We start from the raw sequence: 22089 nt of genomic DNA on the forward strand, positions 1-22089 counted from the left end.
TAAAATGATTAATTACCAAGTAATTTAGTAAAACAGGACGAGTTTACACTACATTCGGTAGTAATTATCAGTCTATATAGCTGGACTAATTTACAGTATAAGAAATATAATCCAAGATTAAACAATAATTTACCACATCTAAATTACTGTGGTGCTTTAACATAAGAGTAAGATTTCAATTTTAATGTCAGTTACTGTGACAGCATATACTTGAAACTTTGTGTGCACTTTTTACGTTATTCAACAATCATTCTTCCTGTGCAATAATGGTGAAATGACCACCAAATCAGGGCATTGTAAATAGTAGGCCTAACATTCAAAAATATCAAACCATTTTTTTTTTTGTCAACACAGGTATTAGCCTAATTAATAAACAGTCCTTATGACAAAGTTCAATACATTTTTGTACCGGTCATTTTGGCTACTTAACGACGACGAAAACCATAATAAATAACCTACAGTATGGATATTGTAATTAATAAACAGTCCTTATCATGGACGCGGGAACTAGGGGTGCTGCAGGTGCTGCAGCACCCCCTGTTGGCGCTGCAGCACCCCCTTTGGCAAACTGTGATGACAATAAAATGATAGCTTATAAATATTTCTGGTTGTTGTTTCTGTTCCACGACATTTTGTATGTCACGTTTGGTGTGTGGGATGAAGAGATGGATCATTTTAGTGATTATTTAATAAAAAAATATTTAATTTATCTTCAGTGTGTAGTGTTAGCCAATCAGATGTGCCTTGACGCGCCTACGCAGCACGCACACTCACGGCCCACCACACACAAGTTGCGCAACTATTACGAGCAGGACAAGCTACTGTAGTTCCCGCCGGCGAACTTCCCGGTACCTTTGGTGTACCGAAATCATCGTAAGGTAGAGACACGGTGTCTTACATCTCTGCGTCTTTTTCCTGCCGCCATGCAGGCCCAGATTTATATAAAGGATTGTTAAGCGTTTAAGAATGTCCCTCGGATAAGACAGATTTGCATAGTCTGTTACTTTGTGGCACTTAGGCCTTTTTTTGGCCGTTATGCGGTTTGTGAACACTTAATCTACTTGTGGTTGTTTTAAAATAAACATTCCTGCGCGACAGAAATCCATGTCCGCGCGCGTCTGTGCATGTTTCCTAGCGACTGCAGCGCGCGCACATCTGAGCACACCGAAACGCTATTGAGCTATGAAAACATGACGAAACAAAAGTTTGTACATAATACAAATAAACGTATTTTTATTCATTATTTGCTTCTATTGTATTCCAATTTTTTGGCCTTCAAACACCTTAAAATGCACATATGTAGGTCCGAGAAATCCAAAATTTCTCGGGGGAGCATGCCCCCGAACCCCCCTAAGCTGCCTAACGACCCACCCTGTTTGATAAACAAACGCCCCTGCCTGCAGAACTGTATAGCACGGGGAATAAACAATAAACTGTACTGTCTTTGATTGTGTGTCAGTATCCCCACCCCGCCGCCGCCGCCGCCAGCACCCCCTGTCGAAAATGACTTCCCCCGCGCCTGGTCCTTATGACAAAGTTCTATATAGCCTACCTACATTTTTGCAGTCAGTATAGGCTACATTTTGGCTACTTAATGACGACGGAAACACTAATAAATAACCTACTACAATATGGCTTAGATAACGTCACATAAATAAATAGGCCTACGTAATAAGCCGAGGAAGTGAGATATTTCGATTTTTTCTAAACTGGCATACCACCTGCATCCTGACGTCATCGTTTTATGCAACGGAAACCTTCCTTTAATGCAAAACTGCGCGCGTCGCCTTCACATGCAATCATGAGCAGCCAGAGAAGACCTGACCAACACAAAGCTCCAGCAAAAGCGATCAGGAAGAAGAATGAGCAAAGAGATCACCAAACTAATGACTTGGATGAGAAATCTCCGGAACGCGCCGAGGACGCACCAAAACGGAAAAGCAGAAAGCAACAGAGTAAAAAGGAGAAAGAACCTCGTGATTGTGAAAGTGAGGACAAACCTCGTGAAACCCCGACACCAAAGGCATTTAGTGGAGGAGCCGGAAGCATTAATCGACAGAGTAAAAAGCGAGAACTTCCAAACGGAGTTAGTCAGTCCCTGGAGATCTCCGAGAGCGAGTCCAAAGAAAACCCCAGTGCGGCATGTAGAAGAGCCTCTGTTCCTAATAAAGCAAATGCTGTGGAGAATGACAGACAAGACTGTGCAAAAAGTAAACCTCAGCAGACTGCCAAGAGCAAGTCCGGTGAAAAAACAGCACCAACACGACAGAATAAAAAGCAGAGAGACCCTTCAAAACTTGGCAGAGAAGAATCTCTGGAGAGCTCCGAAAGCAAATCACAAGAAAAATCCGTAGCAAAACCTAGAAGGCGGCATGAACCTGCTGCTGAGAGAGACTTTTCTGACCCGAGCCAGAGCCACACACCGGCTCCTCCGGCGCTCAGCTCTGACCGCAAAAAGAAAAGCGCAGAAAGAACAACTGCAATGAGAGGAATAAGCGTCGATGACACACTGGGGAAGGTTCTTAAAGCAACTATTGAGAAGTTAAAGATCAAGAAGTGCGAGCGGTCCAATGCATCCAGTATTGTTAATGGCATCACGGATAAAGTCATTGCACACCTTAAACAAAACACGACCTGGTGTACAGATATCGAACGATTACCAACGGGAAGTTATTATGAAAATGTTAAAGTAAGTGTTGCATTGTGACATATGATTAGGAGAGTGATCCATTGGCCTGTTGTAATTTATTTTTGGAATGAAAGCACAAGTGTGTAAAAGGGCATTAGCGTAGGCTACTCTAGACTAGAGTCTCTAGTATCAGTTTATAACAGATTTCTACAAATCTGAACAAGACAGATGGCACGCCTGTATTAGCCTAATTAGAATTCCAGAATATACAAACTACTACTACATCAGAACATGTCCAAACACGGTAAGACTTGGTGATATGAGATGCATGCATTTGTGAAAGTTCTTGAGTTTTGGGCCTGTTTTTATATTGCACACCGGTGTTATTAACAAAGATATGATTTAGAACTACCACGTTGATTAATTTATTGTTAAATAATATAAGAGAATTCCAGAAGAGAAAAATATGCCTAGTCAGATAACATGCAGGATGGAATATTACAATAGCATTGCAGTTGTTTACAGGTAAGATGTAAAAATATCCTATATTCTAGAATATGTACATGTTAACGTGGTGATGCAATGCATCTTTAAGAATAAGTAGATGCTTTATTCGCCCTCAAATGGTACAGATTATATGGCCATGAGACTTCTAATCAATGGGATCCATGGGGGGAAAATTACAGTTAAAAAAAACCCAACATGAGCTTTAACTTTGTTACATTTTAGATTTGCGAACCAGATGAATTTGATGTTATGCTGACTATTCCTGTGGAGAGAGTGGATTTAGAGCAGTTCGATACGGCTGGCGCATTTTACAGTGTTGCACTGAAACGACATCCGAATAGACATCCTCTGGACATATTCCTAAATGAAGACAAGACCATTCAGGCCAGCAAAATGCTGAGTGAATTCAGAGATGCCGTTAAGGAGTCAGTGGAGAAACTGCAATGTAGGTACAATCTAGATTTTATACATTTTTGTTATTTATTATCTGTTACACACACACATGCATACATCTAAGTATTACAACATAAAAATAGCTATTTTCAAAACTATATGGTATGTTAACTTTAAAGTGAATCAGCAAATGGTTACTTGTGATTTACATCAAACTAATTGCAGAAATCCACCTTCTGTATTTAATTCAGCCCCTGGAAAAACATTTCACCAAGAACACCTTGCTTGAACTGAGATATCACAGCAATCTCTCTTATCCCCTACACATGGAAGCTCGTTTCTGCCAGAGAATGAAAAATAAAAAAGGTAATAGCGACTTTTTATCTCACAATTTTTGAACTTTTTCACTCAACTCAGATAAAAAGTCACATAATTGTGAGATGTAAACTCGCAATTGTGAAATGTTTTATTCTGTGGCGGAAACAAGCTTCCATACAGTACTTACATCCTTCCCACCAGCTCTAAACTAAAAGGCAACAACCATTGAATTGCTTTTTGGTAATCTTTGTATGTATATTTTTTGCATTCTATAGACACAATTGTGATACAGCGAAAGAAGGCAAGGTGCCCTGCAGTGACACTGGAAGTAACAGAAAATGGAAAGACAATTTCCATTGACTTCGTTCTTGGTCTTAAGGTTCACCGTGCAAGCTGGCCACACTTTACAAAAGATGGCTTCAAAATAGACAACTGGCTTGGTACAAAGGAAAAAGCTGTTATGAAGCGTCAACCATTCTACCTGGTGCCTAAATATGAGGGGAAAGGAGATGCAGAGCATGATGGAGTTGTTGCAAAAGGTATACTGCTTATTGTTATCAGTAATTTACTTGCATTTTATATGTACATGAGCTAAGCTACTGCAGCCAAACAAAATGTTTTTTTTTTTACACAGATGCATGGCGAATCTCTTTTTCACATGTTGAAAAAGAAATTCTGCAAAGGCACGGCCACTCCAAGACATGCTGCGAGGCCAATGGAGAGAAATGTTGCCGGTAACTATTCTGTTTGGATGCATTTGAAATTGAATTGCATACAACAGACCAATTTTCATTTTGGTGCATCAATTATCTGTTTTGATAGTTCTTCATTGCTTGCATAAAAATACTGGTCTGTAAATCCAGGAGAGAATTTTTTTTTTACACAAGTTCTTCAAGCACTAAAACATGAACTGATTCATTTAACTGTTGCCCACTTCTACAGGAAGGAGTGTCTAAAGCTTCTGAAGTATCTTCTTCAACAGCTAAAAGAGGATGACTCCAAATCCAAAAAAATGTCCAACTTCTGCTCCTATCATGCAAAGACCACCCTGCTCCACGCTTGCGCTAAAAGGGGAAATGACAGCGAGTGGGCATACAGTCAGCTGGCCGACTGCTTCCAGCAGCTTTTGGAAGACTTTGTCAAACACCTAGGAGAACGTAATCTCCCTAACTTTTTCATTCCATCCCATAACCTCCTACATCAAGCCACTCAGACTAGCTGTGATTTCCTGGCCAAAGAAATTGAAATTCAACGCAATAATAACTTTCCTATATTCAGTTAATTCTGATATTCTTTTAGCTGCATTTATGTATGATTTATGTTGTTGTTTTTTCCTCTTGATAGTCATCTGTAGTTGAATTCAATAAACATCTTCCAAATAGTTTTACAGGCTTTTATTTGATACACATTCAACTGAACAAGAAATTTACGTCATCTAAAGTTAGGGGCATTTTACCTCACATCAACGTAGATAACAATAATAAATGTTACTGAACTGAAAAAAAAAAAAATCCCATTAAAGAAATACGTCATGCATATAAAATGAATCAGTGTTTCTTAAACATAACAAAACTTAAATGGTCAATTACAAGTACTTCACAAGCCTCTCTACAAATGAGAGGATTAACACTTTAAAAGTATATGAATTAACTCAAGTGAGTACAGTCACATCAACCTGAAAGACAAAATGAATGATCAATATTACTACTGGCACAAGATACAAATGCTTAAAGTACACATTTGGTTAGAAAACATCTGGTGAATGCTGATTGCTAAATGTGGTTGATTTGATGTATTCTTACAAATCTGTTGTCATTTAAAACATTTATGTTGATGTGATTAAGCAAGATAAAATGAGACCAATATTAACCTACCTTTCAAGAGATCAGAACCTCCGGTCTGAGCCTCCTCCGAAACGACCTCTCTGACCTCCTCCTCCACCTCCACCTCCTCCTCTGCCTCTGGGTGCAAACATTTCTTTCTCCTTCCGGTGTTTTTCATAACGTTCAGCCATCAATACCAGTTCTTCTGGTACATCCTAAAGAAAGGAAAAATACTCCCCTTTATCCAGATTCTCCATTAGGATGTTGTGTACATATAAACAAAACACACAGTAAAGACATTCTCTTCCGATATATACACATACACTGCTTTTACTAAAAGTCAATTTGGCTCAAGTACTTTTCAAAATAAAGCAAATCTTTATAAGAAATATTTCACCACCTGAGCAAATACATTCTTTATACCAGATAAACAGTAGGTAAACACACACAACAAAAATGGTTTTATCATGCAGTAGCTTTTAACTTTAATGTGCCATTTCTATTTTATTTGACCCTTGATGTAACAGTGGTATTAAATCATATTTTTGAAAACAAGCTAAAATTAAGAAGTCTTTACCAATAAATTATATTGCATCTCCTGCACGACAGTTAGAATCTTTACAACAATATAGTATGAACAAATTAAGCAGTTACACTGACATGGTTTGGGACAACAATAAAGAGTTTTTGTAAAGTCAATTTTTGCAACAGGCAGCATTAAACCATCAAAATTAAAAAAAAATTTTATTGCTTATGAATTTCCAATATTTTCTTTTCAAAGGGTTTTCAAACTTTTTAATGGCAAGAATCACTAAACAATCCCCTTGTGAGATCAATTCTTTATTAGCCTTAAACTAATTGAAGTATTTAAAGTGATATAATATCTGTTATATTTATATAAAGACCTGAAATTGATCTAATAGCTAAATATTTAAGAAAAGTGATTGTAAACTCTTTTGTAGTCATCTAAACATTCCTGAAACTATAATCTTTATAAAAAATAAATAAAAAATTATATATACTGATTTGATTTGCGTTCTTCACATAGCAGTGTCATAAACATAATGAAAGGAGTAGATGCATGCAGGTGTGTTTACCTGACCAGATCTCTCCAGGATGGTGATCAACTCGGAAGCTACTCTCCAGTCATCTCTTGTTACCAGGGTTACAGAGGCACCGGACCTCCTGCGTCAAGACATGGACTCATTTACATAAAGAGCCTGAATGGTTGCATTCTTATAATTACAATTCTCATTGTTTCTATCATTTCAGTCACACCCATCCCTGTTTGACTCACCCTGCACGACCTGTTCTCCCGATGCGGTGCACATACTCCTCCACATTCCGAGGGAAGTCATAGTTGAAAACATGTGTGATGTCATGAACGTCTAGCCCCCGGGAGGCCAGGTCAGTCGCCACCAGAATCCGGACACGACCTTTTACATTGCCCACGGACAGGTAGATAGCAATCTCACAGATCAATTATGGTTAAATCTTTAAGGTCCAGGTACAAATCGCTGACGGCAGCAAAAGTTGTCATTTTGCTTAATAAGGTATGCATTTTCAGTGCGGACTAGTGTACCCAAACAGAATTGCAAACTATCAGTTTGAGTAGATGGACAACAACAGCATTGACTCAACTAAAGGAGTGAGTTTGGGACTACATGTTTGTTTAAACAAGGAAGATGGCGTCAGCATTTGTACAATTCTGGTGCCATTACAGAAATTACACACTTAACTTTTCTATTTACTGCTTAACATACATACCATCTCTAAAGTCTTGCAGTGCCTCTTCTCTGTCGCATTGCTCTCGGTCTCCATGCAGAGACTGAACCGTTAAACCCTGCAGACACATGTCACTGGAGAGGTCATCGGCTCTACACAGCAGCAGGAAAGAGATCACAGTGAGAATCGGATTTCTCATATATTTTACTTCGGCTTTAACAGTTTGGCATACAATTTTGATTGAACATACTCTCGCAGGCCAATAATTCTCCACACAAAATTGCGGTCATTGTTTCTCCTTGCGTGTGGTTAGGCTTGTACTTATACCTGCCAGAGTTTTTTTTCATGGTTTGAGGATAAACGATCCCACAAACAGGACATCTAGAATAGAAACAACCTTTGCTGCTATAAAAACAATAAACTATCTACAACGCAAGCAGGCATGGGGCTCTTGCAGCACTGGATCCAATAGCAGATCTGTTCTGGGTGAGATTAAGCAAGCACTTAAAGTGTTATAAAGAATTGTTTTAAAGGGTTAGTTCGCCCATTTAAGACATGAAGTTGTATGCAATCCTTACCAGCACTATAGTGCATACACACTGACCCACTCTGTGTTTACCTCCCTGGTCAGAGTGGATTGATAGAAATGGAAAGAAAATAGTGCCGATTAAAACTGAGGTATGAATTTTGTCTGGCGTGTTTTTTTGTGATGTAAATTAATCAAGCTTTGAAATGCAAATAATTTTTTCACGTAAAAACGCAGTTTTGTGGCCCCGGAAACTAACCAGGACTACTTTCTTGAAAAACTTCCAGCGGTCAGAACTCTGACCAGGGAGGTAAACACAAAGTGGGTCAGTGTGTATGCACTATAGTGCTGGTAAGGATTGCATACAACTTCATGTCTTAAATGGGCGAACTAACCCTTTAAAATGAGTATTTGGTTCTAATATTTGCACAACTTTTGAAAAGAATTGCCTCAAGCTGCCCATTGTACTGGGGTGTGGAAGAACAAAACATTCGTGTATTAAAGCAAGCAACAGGAAGAATTTTATAACCACATACTAGACTGCCACTCCCTCTGACAATGGAGAAATGCCAAGTTTCATTTTTAAAAAAAGAGAGAGAAGCATTTCCCCACAATCACACATTTCTAGAGCACACATGAGCTGATGGGCACTGACTGATGTCACGTCAAGTGATCATAATAAAAAAAAATGTTATGCAATACAATTTCAGCAGAACTTGAGTGTGCCTGCAGAAACTACTCCCATTTCCTGTTTCTTGGAATCAAACCAGGGTTACTGTCATTTAAGTTTCGTTCTGAAAAACTCACTTTATTTTTTTTCCAACAAATATTAGTACTTTGTCTTGAGGCTCCATTCGGTGGATGAAGTCAAAAACATAGTCTTTTTTTTCTTCCTCCTGTACGAACAGCACTGTTTGGTGAACAGTGTTCACCGCCTGAGGGAGACAGATGCAGAAGGAGAATTAACTGGGGACTTTTAATAAGGAGGCCAAACAGAAAAGTTATATTTGACCTGGTATATGGGCATTTCCCATTATAACCAACTGATCACTCACTGCTAGATCTAAGGTGCCCACATAAACCATCATGGAGTCTTTCAGGTAGGATTTGGCCAGCCGCCTGACACCTGTTGGCCAGGTGGCACTATAGAAGAAATAGAGAAAAGTACATTAAATGAATAATCCTCCAAAAGTCCAAACTTCATGATAGTAAAGCATTCAAACTCTTGAGAATTAGCCCCAATTCTGCATTTAAAGTAGGGATGTTACGGTAAGTAAATTTTCCCCCTGGTTAATCGACACCAGACATTGGAGTTTTTCTATCTTTTGCACCTTGCCAAGTCGCATGGCATTCATAACGGTGCGGAGCAGAGCGAGCATTTTCAAATAATTCCTATGGAGTGCGAACGTGAAGCTCAACTTCCATCGCAATGAACTGAAAACGCTCACTCTGCTCCGTGCCAGCGAATTAGCACCAATTACTTGAATGGTGGGTTCATTATAATTCTTCTAAGTGCTATAAGCGATGTCACGTGTTTTTTAGGCCAAAACATTTGTCACATACAGCAAACATATCCTCACTATCCGCTAGCTGCCTGTCCCCTGAACACACTATAAAAATACACGGTCTCTGTAGACCGCTTAGAGCCAGCATCGCTTAGAGCACCTTTAATGAAAAACACAACTAGAAAAATGTGTGTGCGGCTGAATACCGGGTAACACCAACTATCACAGCAAGCCTAATTTACACTGCAACGTCATCAATTGCCTTTTTTGGGGTCGTGAAATATCTGGGAAGTGATGCACTTTAATCTGGTGAATGTCGCAGTTGAAAATAATGTTTTCAGAATAAAAAAATAAATAAATAAAAATCACCTAGTCATTAAAGTTTGTCTGTCAGGTCGAATATCCAGAATGATTTTCATGATTTGAGGTTCAAACCCCATATCCAACATTCTGTCAGCCTCGTCCAGTACCTGAAACGAGGAAAAACAAAAGACATGTATACAAAATTAATTCAAACCTATTTTTTTAAATTTCTTTTTAAATGCTCTTTTAAAGCTGCAGTCCGGCACTTTTTTGGGTTTAAAAATATCAAAAAATAAATTTTTGAAAAAAAACGTAACCAGACAGTGTTCAAAACGATCTGCTTGCCTTACCTCGATTCAAAACGGTAAGCTTGTAATAATGATTTTAATTCTAGTGGTACTGGTGGATTTCCGCGGGAATTTCGAGCATGTCTTTGCGTCATTACGTCACTTCTGTACACATAGAGAAGGAGTCCCCGGCTAGTCGGCTATTATAGCGTGTGTGGATGATGGTGGAGTTTTAGCTTAGCACTTGGTATGGCGGATCCCGAAAGTTTAAAGCGACAATCACCAGTGACAACTGGAGATTCACCAGTTGTAAAACCCAAAGACTTCGGACTTCAGAAAAAATATATTTTTCACGTTTTGACGTGATATAAGCAATCGTTTGATTTAATCAGCATGCTATAGCCTACTACAATGCTTCCCCCCACCCCCGAATTTGGTCAGAACAAAAGTGAATGTTACTTACTTGTTCAGATGACATTTACCGATGAAAATTCTAATGTTGACACTTTCAAAAAGTATACTCTGACATTGCTGATGACAGTACAGTATCCACAGCGACGCGGCAGCGACAGGTTCTCCTCAATACATTGTGTTCATCCGCGCTGTTTCATGCCGATTTACTACCCACGCACAGTTAATAATTCCGCGAATAACTGCAATTGCAGATTTCGAACAGAGATGGCGACAAAGAGGAAAAACGACGGACTGCAGCTTTAAATGTAAAATAATACATAAAAATCCATTACTGTCCCAGTATGCACTTTTGCCATTTACTTACCAGATAGGTGATGGAGCGTAAGTTGATGAGCTCATTCATCTGCAGATCATTTAATCGTCCTGGTGTGGCAATGACTATGTCCACACCACTGGACACTGCTTTAATCTGGGCCTTTCGGTCACCTCCTCCATAGATACAGATGCTACCGTAATGAAAGGGATTTTGATCAAACAGACAAAGCAGGACAACTAGAGGAATTCATAAATGGAATGTTTTGCATAACATTTTGAGAACTTATGGTTTCAGCACCTTTTAAACCCTTTGTAGCTGTATTTGCTGCACTCTGCTTCAATCTGGAGGGCTAGCTCACGGGTGGGAGTCAAAACCAACATGCCGGGGCCGTCTTTTCTGTCCCTGCGCCTACAATAAATATGTACAGTTGGTACTCAACCAGAATAACACTTTTACCGCCGTGGGAACGGCAAAATTGGGGGGTGGTGGGGGGGGGGGGTGTTTGAAAAAGACTTTGAAAAGTATGTTTATTCTCTCCATTGCGTAATCTGCCGCAGCTTGTTGAAAACTGGCCAGCAGATAAATTCAATTAAAACAGTTAAACGAATTCATAATCCCAATAATGAAATTACAGTACAAATTTAGAACTGAAACAAATGTAGGCTTACAGTAGGTTGTTATGATTAGCATTATTTTCTTTAATAAATGAAAACATTTAAACAAACATTGCAAAAGAAAAATGTCACGCCAATGAGGCTTAAGAGGTAAGCACAAGAGGTTATGCTCATGCTCATAAAACAGCGTTCAGTCAATAGCTGTGTAGTCAACGCTACAACATGAGCATTGCGGAGCTTCAAAAGGTCTTAGTTCGAATCTCAGCTCAAATGGCTAACTGTAGTAGCGTTTAGTCCACTGTCTATTTAGCCTAATTTAGAGATCACTTTTTTTTTTTTTTACCGACTGCCGAAAACTTTGATCGGTTAACGTTGATACGGTCAACCATCGGTCAAACGGTCATCGGTTAACATCCCTAGCAGAGGGCGGTTATTTTTACTTATTCAAATAAATCTCGAACCACAGTAGGCATTTCGTGTTGCTGTTAAACTAAATAACATTTATAGAATAATTATGAACTTTAATTAAACAATATCGCAACATTTCGACAGGGCGATTTACATTTAATTGGAGCAAATTTTTCACTCTTGCGTTGTCCTTTAATCATTGGGACGTGCTCATACAAATGATAAACATGTTTGAGTAGATCTTCTGTGCCTTTTGGTTTCATAAGGATTACATAATCAGATAACATTTATTAAATATTTAAGACATTTAAAGCTTTAGACATTTCTTATTGTGAATGAGCGGAGGTTCCTTTTTGTGACATGCAGTTCCCAGAGACAGAGACCACAGAAAACGTTTTGTCGTTAGCCTGTAGTGAGTGTAAATTAATAAAAGTTTACAGTTTTGAATTATGTACTCTTATCTGGAAGACCAAAAAAGGGCAGAGAATATTAAGTTGTTTTAGCGGTTATGAGAAAAATAAATCCAAATGAAAGCGCCGCCGCGTCTGTCGAATGCTAATTCAACATGCCAGAATAAAACCTGATTTTAGAACAATGCGTAGCGCCACTCGCTGTCGTGTGACAAAATTATTAATTATAAACTTCAATATATCATTAAAAACAATCACAAAACGCTGTGAGACATTTTGAAAAGCCGTGCATGCATTAAGGCCACTGGAACCAGGAATTGAAACAAATGCGCTGCATGGGCTCTCAATACAGGAGCAGAAGCGATGGTTCTGATTTTATTGTTTGTTTAAACGTGCGTATTACATATCTTTATTTCATATCTTTTATATGGTCTATTGGTGAAGTATAGCATTGATTACTGTTGAGGGGGATGGGGGATAAATATGTGATGCGATCTGGGAAAACCCACCACATGGTAAAATTTGACATATCACAGGGTTGGATACCATATTAAAGCTGTTTTCAAGCCCTTTCCAAATCTGTTTTTATTTCTTTTATCGTTTGTCTGTAACAAAAGTTATGGTTGTCTGAAGTCGGCTGATCGCTATGATTTTCAGGAACGGAATTGAGAAAAACAGATTTAATTAACGGTTGCGTCCTTCTAGCGTGCCAGTTTCAGACTGGCACTTTTTTTATTGCCTTTTTGTCACATTACATAATCTGTTCATTTTAGTAATGAACAGATTAGGTATCATTCGAAAACGAATAAACTCAAAATTCATCCTGTGAAAACCATTTTGAAATTGGACGATTGAGAGGCAAGCAAGATTTTTTTAAGCGAGCAACTACTTCAGACTCCGTTGTTCTCTTGTGCTCTGCATCACACAATAACGTTGGATAAAAATAAATAAAACTTGCGTGCCGTTGTAGTTTACACAGGACTGGCGGGAACTTTATTCTGTTATGTGGTTTATTTTGATTGGTGAACTGTCTTTGTAGTGATAAGAGAAGGAGAGCTGTGCCCGATTTTGTTTTTTTGCACCTCCACTCTGCCGTGTGTGTTCTTAAAGAGAAAGACACCGTCTTTTCAGCTTGCCACTATAAATCGCCATTTTTCTGCACTAAACTTGCGAATTTTCCTAAGATATATTCAGAGATGATAGACAAGATGTTATAGAATAATAATTTAATGAAAACCCAATTTTGACAAAAAAAAAAAACTGACATTCAATCTATTTTTAGACCTTACTGAAAACGTGCCAGCGCGACATCCGACAGGTTTTCCCAGATCGCATCACATATAATTCAGCAAAAACAGGGATATTTAGACTAAAACTAAATCCCTGTCCCCCCTGACAGATCGCACCTTGCTTACAACCATATTTTTTAAAAACTCTTTCTGTACAGGGAACAACAAAGTTTTTCTTTTCTTTCTGTTTTTAACATAACTGCTTTTGAAATTAGGATTGGAATTATTATACAAATGTAAATTCAGTCATTCTGTTGGATAATATTTGTTCCTTAAGTGTAAAATGGAAATGCATGGTCATTTTATTTTATAAATATAAGCAAATAAAACTATATGGTGTAACAGTTTCAGAACTAGACAAATCTCTCTTCTCCGTTAATAAAATAATTACACAAGCCTATATTTGTTCGAGATTTGAACCAGTTTCATCTAATTTATTGAAACTCAAGTTATACCACTCAACCATGAATTTACTAGAAAGTTATTATTGTGCTGTTCCCCCGAGGAATAGGCTTCTGTTGCCAACCGACGTCTACAATATGAAATATATGCTATATTGTTGCCGTCTCTATTTGTAACTTTTGATTCTATTTTCCTGTTCTAAAAGTTTGTTCTATTCGGTTTAAAATGTACTTTTACACATTTAATTTTTGCTTTTGTTAAATGTAACCAATTCTGTTGTAGCCTAATAGGCCTTTAATGTCAAAGCAAATGTCAATAGCTTTTTTTTTTCTTCTCATGTTTTTTGTAGGCTTATTTGGAAATGACCACAGTTGTAGTATTTCATCCTTACTGTTAATTGACATTTTGTTTTTCAAAATGTCCATTTGCGCCACCTGGCGGTCATTTCGTGAACGACTTTAAAATGAGACTTTTTTTGCTGCGGCAGCAAGCGCGGCGGTAATAGGAATTCTGGTTGACTATCAACTGTATACCAAACTGATAGAGTGAGGTTAAGGAATGTACAGGAGTATAAACAAATACATAAATAATATTTGTTAACAAAAAGGTGAAAGATGGAGCACTGACACTCTTGTACAGACTTACACAGGTTGCTCATCCATATGAATAAAGCCAGGAAGCAGGTAGGACAAAGTTTTGCCTGTTCCTGTCTGGGCTATTCCAATCAGATCAATTCCTTTCAGGACGACTGGCCAGGCTTGTGACTGAACCACAAGACAAAATAACCAGAATTACAATCATCTCGACATGTCAAGCTTTACATCCAGTGAAAAAACAATATGGTATAAACAAACAAATGAGATAGATGTTTCTTCACCTGAATGGGAGTTGGCTTTTGAAATCCCACTCTGACAATGTTTTCCATTATTCCAGGATAGTGAGCAAAAGCCTCCTCAAATGTGCACACTGGATTGGGAATGGTTCTTTTCTCCTCGTCTTTCAAATCATCCACAAAGATGTTGTTGTTCTCTTTTCTTTAAGAGTAAAGAAAAGCAGAAGTACAAAAACAATACAAACATGCAGAGTGTTGCAAAAATGCCATCTCAATAGTTTTAGATGTTTCTGATTTGTGACAAAGAAATGAAATTAAGTTAGAAATCACTTTTTGCAAAATGATAATTAATTCAATGCTATAATGCAGCCTTTCAAGGGGGTCTCAAAATCACAAAATATGCTACAAAAACTAAAAACAAGATATTTCATATTTTAATTCACCCCCTTAACAACAGTTTAATTCCTTTTCTGAACCAGGAAAACCTGGATATATTGTTAGCCTAATTTTAAAGTATGATTTTTAGACCTGGAAACTATGTAAAATAATAAAAACCTTAAAATGGATCTAGCATTTTTATAAAGAATATATATTTTACTAGTAATGTCACATATTTAAATATTTTACCAGATATAATTAATTACAAGCAATATCTATACGTTTTAATCCTTGTCCTTAAAAAGTCATGTAAATTCATCCAAATTCAAAAGAAGAAAGAAAGAATAGAAAGTTTTTTTTTTTTCAGAAACTAAGAGTGCAAAACTATGGCTAGAGGGCCTTTGAATATTTTGGGCAATGGAGGGTCTTGGAGTGAAAGGTTGAGAACCAGAGCTACATGGCTTCTTTTTAAAATTAGATTTAGTATTAAAAGAGACTATAAGAGGAAAGACAGAAAACGTCAAACACACAAAAGACATTGTACTTTGTTAAATGTATCATTACGGAATGATACATTGTTTTTCTCAACTAAAACATTAAAATAATAAAACATCCACATTTAAAGTCTAGCATAATTAGGATAATATCCAGGCATGCCACAACATATTTATATAAAATCCTTCAGAAGGTTTGTTATTAAAAGATACATGCCGCCATCTGTGGGCTAACTTGAAGAAAGCAAGTTCAGACAACTCTTACCTCCAGATTTGGACTTCTTCTGCACTACGAGCAGCCACTGATTTTGCTTCAATATAGAAATCCTTCTTTAGAGTGGGAAGATCTGCAGAAAGCAAAATGATTGTTGAATCAGGTATAGTACTTCTAGGCCTTTGGTTTCACAGAAAGGCCTAAAATTATGTCAGGATTATACCTTAGTTCAATTAGGAAATTTATGTAGCTTTTATAACCATGCCTTAGACAAAAAAAAAACATTACTGGTGTGCATTTGGAGACAATGGCACCGACATATTTTAAGATATGCTAAACTTGCATTTAAGCCTGGGACTAGGCTTAAGCCTTGTTTGTGAAACCAGGGGATAGAACTTTATATCTACCTATTTATTACATGCAGTAAATCAACCAAATTTCTTAATCTAGTTTATAGGGGTGTAACGATACCCTCATGTCACGATTCGATACTGAACTCATGATACAACATTATTGCGATACTCCAGGATATATGCAGGGTTCCAGACTGCGACCATTTTTTGACAATGTTTTTGAATACGTTAGAATTTGATGTGGTCGCATTTGTGCGAGTAACTGCTGCAGTCCTTAACTTTTTTTGTTCAAAATGAACAGAACTTATATAATGAACAAGTACATCATGAATCCATTTTCCAAACCATGTTTTTGTCTTATCCTGAATCACTGCGGTACGCCTATAATAAGTGTTTATATTCGGACTATTTTAGACCGGGTTCAGCTGCGCTGCGGGGAGCACAGTGTCTGCGTGACTCGCCATAGACATTAACAGAGAGAAGTAGCTCCGGCTACTGTGTTCTTGCACAAGACTTGTTTATTAACTGCTATAGAGCAAACGTACACGCACATTGATTGCACACTGATGATGAAACGTGTCAATGGACTATATGCACGGAGCATTCTTTAAAACTTCCATATTAGCCAGCTGGAAAACTTCCGGTGAAATGTCACTTGCTGGTGTGTCGGTATCTTCAATGTCCTGAGGTAGATTTAACAGCATAAATATTATCATTTATAACACTTAGGCTAGTTTATAATCAGAATATAGTCACTTAAATAGTCAGACCTAACATTCATTTAGTTATTCAAATGTAAGACGACATAAAAAAAAGACGTTTTCCTCAGCTAAATACGATCATCATTCACACTTTCATTTGAAAACGAAAAAGATTAGTGAGTACTTAAGTTAAATTTATGTTATATAGAGAGATCACTATTTAGTTAAATAGTTTTCACAAGTGTGCTGAAATCAGTGAGCTTCTGCTGGCAGCGCTGCACGACTGACTGTTAATGTTTCTTATGAGACTTTTGTGAATACCTGATACTTCACTTTGACAGTTTATTTTTAAACCTAGTGATTTTATCATATTTATGGGTATATATTTATAGTTTTTGGTTATCACGTTAAAAATAACATTTGAAGTGCTGATTTTTTTTGCGTGTGCATGTCCAATTACAGGCATCGCGTTTCTTATTCCAACATTCAAATTAGCTTCAAGTCTTTATTGCAATCAATAAAATTGCAACCAGTGGAAAAGTTAGTCTGGAGCCCTGAAATGATAAAAGGTTAACAAAAAACTTACTGCTGATTAAAATACTAAAATGTGATATTACATGGAGGGTGTAAATCAATACGTTTTCATTTTTACTGTGGGATAAATATAAGCAGCACGGCATAACGGTTCATATGTTCATTGTCTCCAAATTGACCGTTCGCAAAGACCCGCCGCCCCCTTTAGTTACTGTCGCTATGTCCAACAAGCTACGCCGCTCTCACACCACACCCTCACGCAGTGAAAAATACACCGTGGAGCAGAGAGGACACTGACAACACGCTGACAGACAGGACAGACCAGGTTACTTTTGATATTAAACAGTCTCAACTTTCAAATTTGGCAATTTTGTCAAGAAATTTAAACAATAAATACCGTTTTGTGGCTCTTTAATGTGTCTGACAGATTGCTGTAGAGCCTCAGTTAAAGCTGCTCGTGAACCGATCATCTCTTCCTTCTAGTTCATTTATAGCATCAAATAAACATGAATGAACATAAGGAATGTTGTTTTAACCACGAAAAGACGTCAGTATATTCTGTTTTTCTAGTTCAAATCCTCCAACGTTAACTCTCCTGACTGCTTTGTCGGACAAAAATGGCAGATTAGGCGAATGGAGGCGAATCGAATCAGCTGGAAACTATATTTGTGCAGTGTGCGCATGTCAAAAAATCTATTCTGATTTGAAGCTTGTGACATATAAACGCGCACATCAACCCGATCATGTGTTCAGCGTTCATGTAAACACTACATTCAGATTCATCAATCAAAATGAATTCAGAGTGTCATCAACACACAACATGTCCCTCAGCAACATGTGTTTTTGTTGTTGCTCACTTTTTTTGGGGTTTGTTTTCTGCAGCAACTCTGAGCACTTTTCATATTCTTTATCCTGGCTGAAGCACTTTTTTCAATCTATAAGAATAACATAATCAACCTATGTTAGCCTATAGCTTAAAGTTAAAGTATATTAATAAGTTAAATTATTAACTTATGTTTATTTGACAGTGATTTCACATTTCTTGTATGAAGGCTAAATACAAATAAAATATTAACAATAATTTATTTGTACCATTTTTATTTCTAAAATATTATATAGTTTTATAGGAGGAGGTTTCAGAGACTTGAGAAATTAATTTTTTAGAAGTTTGAAGGTACAGACATTAATTGTGGGTGTTCTTGGCAGTTTTTCCTGAGGCTTTTATATTGTTCATATCGATATCGGAATTATATTGTATCGACCGAAATTAAGAAATATATAGTGATATACATTTAGTCCATATCGTCCAGCCCTACACCAGAATAAAAAAAATCCTGATTCTGAAGCTGAAAATACAGAAATATTTTAGATGAATATGCTTGCACTCTGTCACTGACTAGATATATTTAAAATAATGTAGGCCACTTTTTACTGGTAACAACACATTTGGCATTATCAGGACCCACAAATATTCCCCCATTGCATTATTATACATTATATATAGTAGTTTAATGTAGTACTGACACCAAATCTCTGAAAAAAAATTTTTTTCTCACACAGTAATTTTTATTTTGGGTGAATGATACACAAAATATATATGGTCACTATCCACAACACATATTGCTGCATTTTGCATTCCGATATATTGTGACATCCCCACTAGTTTACATTTTAAAGTGTGTACATAAGTGTAAATATCTCATATACAGGTTTAGGACAACATGAGGGAGAGTAAATGATGAAAGAACTAATCTGAAGTAATGATCACACATTACCTAGACTACAGCTTCTAGAGACTCACCTTGCCATTTAATAGCTTCATATTTGTCACGGTTTTCTCTAAGCGCAGTCCAGTCAATAGGTGCAGGTGTTGTGGCAGCTGCAGACACTGCTCGTACAGCAGAAGTTGGCCAACATGAGTCATTCTGATATCCTGCATTGCTATTTCCTGGAGATTTACATGTAAATGTTAAACCTAAAATATCAGTAATTAACAGAGCAATAAAAAAAAAAGGACAGATTCTTGTAGCTTAGGGAATTCCAAGCTCTCCAACCATTGTGGCAGCCAGGACCTCTGACAGAGTCTCCATGAACCAGATCTTCAATCATGCCTTTGGCTTTGGCCTGAGCATCACAGCTTCCAAAGATAAGCACCTCAGCGTCATAGTCACCACGGTTTATCTGCCAATCATACATAATTCAATGTCATGTGTTAAACTAAATTTGAAAGGATTGGAATAGTTTACTTGCATATGAAAATAGTCATGAATGTCATTGCATGTTGTTCTAAACCCATATACCCAAATTATTATTATTAGACTATACCACATATGACAACAGATTCATTCGAAATTAATCGAACTGAAATGAGCTGAATAATGACACTATAGTCGTCTGTAGAGCTTCTTAACAGCTGATATTTAAGTGGTTTTGTAACTGATGAATTTTAACAATGTTAATTTTTGGATGAATTATCCCTTGCACTTAAAGGGTTAGTTCACCCAAAAATGAAAATTCAGTCAGTAATTACTCACCCTCATGTTGTTCCAACCATGTAAGTCTTTCGTTCATCTTCGGATCACAAATTACGATATTTTTGATGAAATCTGAAGGCAGTCTCACTCCTCCATAGGCTTTCAGAGGGATCCAAACTCGCCAGCCCAGAATAGTTATTAAAACATCGTTACAATAGTCCAAGTGACTTCAGTGGCTCTGCATTAAGTTTATCATGCGACGTCAATACTTTATGTGCGGAAAAACAACAAAAATAACGACTTTATTCCACTATTCATTTCCTCCTGTCGCATGATAAACTTAATGCAGAGCCACTGTTGTCACTTGGACTATTGTAACGATGTTTTAATAACTATTCTGGGCCGGCGAGTTTGGATCCCTCTGAAAGCCTTATGGAGGAGTGAGACTGCCTTCAGATTTCATCAAAAATATCGTAATTTGTGATCCGAAGATGAACGAAAGACTTACATGGTTGGAACAACATGAGGGTGAGTAGCCTAATTACTGACTGAATTTTCCTTTTTGGGTGAACTAACCCTTTAATTTGCGAGTCCAAAGTATTTTTAGCTGCTTTATCTGTGATGGGCTAAAGTGGGATCTAACAAAAAAAAAAAAAAAAAAAAAACGCTGCCTCCACCACTTTTTATAAAAAATAAAAAAAATAGAACAGCTTTTATCAACACTTAAAGGTGGCCAAGTTTAATAAAAAAATAAATCAACATTTTGAACAAAAAGATGAGAAAATCAAGTTTTTTTCCTCAAAGATTATAACGTGCATAAGCAAAGCGTTCATCGCTTGTTTCTACTAACGTTACTTTTTTGCCTGTGTTTTGTTCTTAGCTGCGAAGATTTTCTACTCTTTCAGAAGTTGAGTAATAGCGTTCTCTTACGTTACCGTATTAACAGTTACAGTGAAAACACGGGAAGTTGATGGCGGGGAAGCGTTGTCTCAAATGACGGGAAATTCCGGCGTCAATGGTGGGGAAAGAATTAACGTAAAGCTCTAGTGTGTAGATACAGGCTCTTCTAAGCTTTCCAAATAGCAATAGTGTATTTAACTTGCCTTTATCGATGCTCCACTGCTCTCTTCAAGCTCCCGAATTTTCGCACCACCTCGACCTGGGCAAACAGACAGAGAGACAATCAATCACACACAGCAGTGGTGGAAGTCCAACCAACTTCAACGAATCGGTTCTTTTGAACCGTTTCAAAGACCCGGTTGAAAACCCGAATCATTCATTCTTCGATAATCGATTTTCTGATTCGTTTCAATCAATTCATTAAAAATAACCTGATTAGAACGCTAGAGAATCGGACATTTAGAAAAACTGATGCATGTCTAACGTTAAATGTTCCTCAGACACCTGTGTCTTACCTATTATTCTTCCCACCAAAGAGTTGTCCACGTGCAGAGTTACCGCAGATGAACCTGATCTGTCTCCATTACCACGGCCTCCTGTAGGTCCAGTCCTGGAACGACTGTAACTGCTGTTTTTGCCGTCTGCACCATCACAGATATTTGATTCAAAGTCTCGGGTTCTCCGGTTTGTCCACTGCTCGCTCCCTCCACCAAACTTCGCGCCGACACTCGTGGTTTCTCGGCTCCGCGCGCCTCTTGGAGACGGAGGCCTCGACGACTTTACGGGCACGGTTTGAACGAGTGACGGCTTTGAAATCGCTGCACCATGCGCATCGTACTCATCTTCCCAGTCCGACATTTAAAACAAACATATAAGAACATAAGTTTGAATAAGCGACGGTTCTCTCCCGAAGGACCCCAAGATAGTCACTGATCAGAAACCTCGATCAATATCCGCTCACGTGATTCCAAATGGCAACCATGGCAACTTGTAATTTACGGTAGTTACTGCTGTGAAAATAAATAAATAATGAATGTATATGGGATAATGAAAAAGCTTTAATAATATTTATGTCTATCTTGTTTATTTATTAAAAGTGGCAACTAATATCAAATGACCAATATGTTTTATTTTAACTGAGGTATTTTGGTGGACGTGGACGACATTGTTTACGTTATGCTGTCTATTTTTATAAAATTATATAATTAAAGACCTCAAACTAATTGATGCAGTACCTCTGTTGACCACTTGGCGTTGACAGCCATTTCAATAAAGGGCTTTTGGACTAATAAAGGCCCAAGAACTAATACTATTAGTAAGACAAGGCACACAAAGACATT

The 22089-nt window shown here is 37.5% G+C and overlaps 2 protein-coding genes across 2 annotated transcripts; one reads left to right on the forward strand and one right to left on the reverse strand.

Annotated features, from left to right (window-relative positions):
- The first annotated feature begins 816 nt into the window (after nt 1-816).
- cgasa (cyclic GMP-AMP synthase a) lies at nt 817-5345 on the forward strand. Its single transcript, XM_079634320.1, has 5 exons — nt 817-2689; nt 3359-3581; nt 4123-4386; nt 4482-4581; nt 4790-5345. Exons 1-5 carry the CDS (start codon nt 1745-1747, stop codon nt 5127-5129), a joined length of 1872 nt encoding a protein of 623 aa, XP_079490446.1. The 5' UTR covers nt 817-1744; the 3' UTR covers nt 5130-5345.
- Nucleotides 5227-21924, reverse strand: ddx43 (DEAD (Asp-Glu-Ala-Asp) box polypeptide 43). Its single transcript, XM_079634318.1, has 17 exons — nt 21265-21924; nt 20953-21008; nt 19430-19556; nt 19177-19323; nt 15839-15920; nt 14747-14903; nt 14515-14633; nt 11044-11154; nt 10795-10936; nt 9796-9896; nt 8977-9064; nt 8729-8856; nt 7438-7547; nt 6968-7106; nt 6768-6855; nt 5722-5885; nt 5227-5522 (listed from the first exon to the last, which is right to left on the reverse strand). Exons 1-16 carry the CDS (start codon nt 21605-21607, stop codon nt 5733-5735), a joined length of 2091 nt encoding a protein of 696 aa, XP_079490444.1. The 5' UTR covers nt 21608-21924; the 3' UTR covers nt 5227-5522; nt 5722-5732.
- Between the last annotated feature and the right edge of the window lie 165 nt (nt 21925-22089).

The sequence above is a fragment of the Phoxinus phoxinus genome (assembly GCF_949152265.1).
Source record: "Phoxinus phoxinus genome assembly, chromosome: 14".
Classification (NCBI taxonomy): Eukaryota; Metazoa; Chordata; class Actinopteri; order Cypriniformes; family Leuciscidae; genus Phoxinus; species Phoxinus phoxinus.

Excerpts from the sequence above, each read along its gene's own strand:
- cgasa (XM_079634320.1), top strand. The coding sequence starts at position 1,745 with ATGCAACGGAAACCTTCCTTTAATGCAAAACTGCGCGCGTCGCCTTCA. Across the intron at positions 3,582-4,122 it reads GTCAGTGGAGAAACTGCAAT|ACACAATTGTGATACAGCGA; the intron begins GTAGGTACAATC and ends TGCATTCTATAG. Across the intron at positions 4,387-4,481 it reads TGATGGAGTTGTTGCAAAAG|ATGCATGGCGAATCTCTTTT; the intron begins GTATACTGCTTA and ends TTTTTTACACAG.
- ddx43 (XM_079634318.1), bottom strand. The coding sequence starts at position 21,607 with ATGTCGGACTGGGAAGATGAGTACGATGCGCATGGTGCAGCGATTTCA. Across the intron at positions 7,107-7,437 it reads ACTGCAAGACTTTAGAGATG|GTCGTGTCCGGATTCTGGTG; the intron begins GTATGTATGTTA and ends GCAATGTAAAAG. Across the intron at positions 5,886-6,767 it reads TCCTGGAGAGATCTGGTCAG|GATGTACCAGAAGAACTGGT; the intron begins GTAAACACACCT and ends TCCTTTCTTTAG.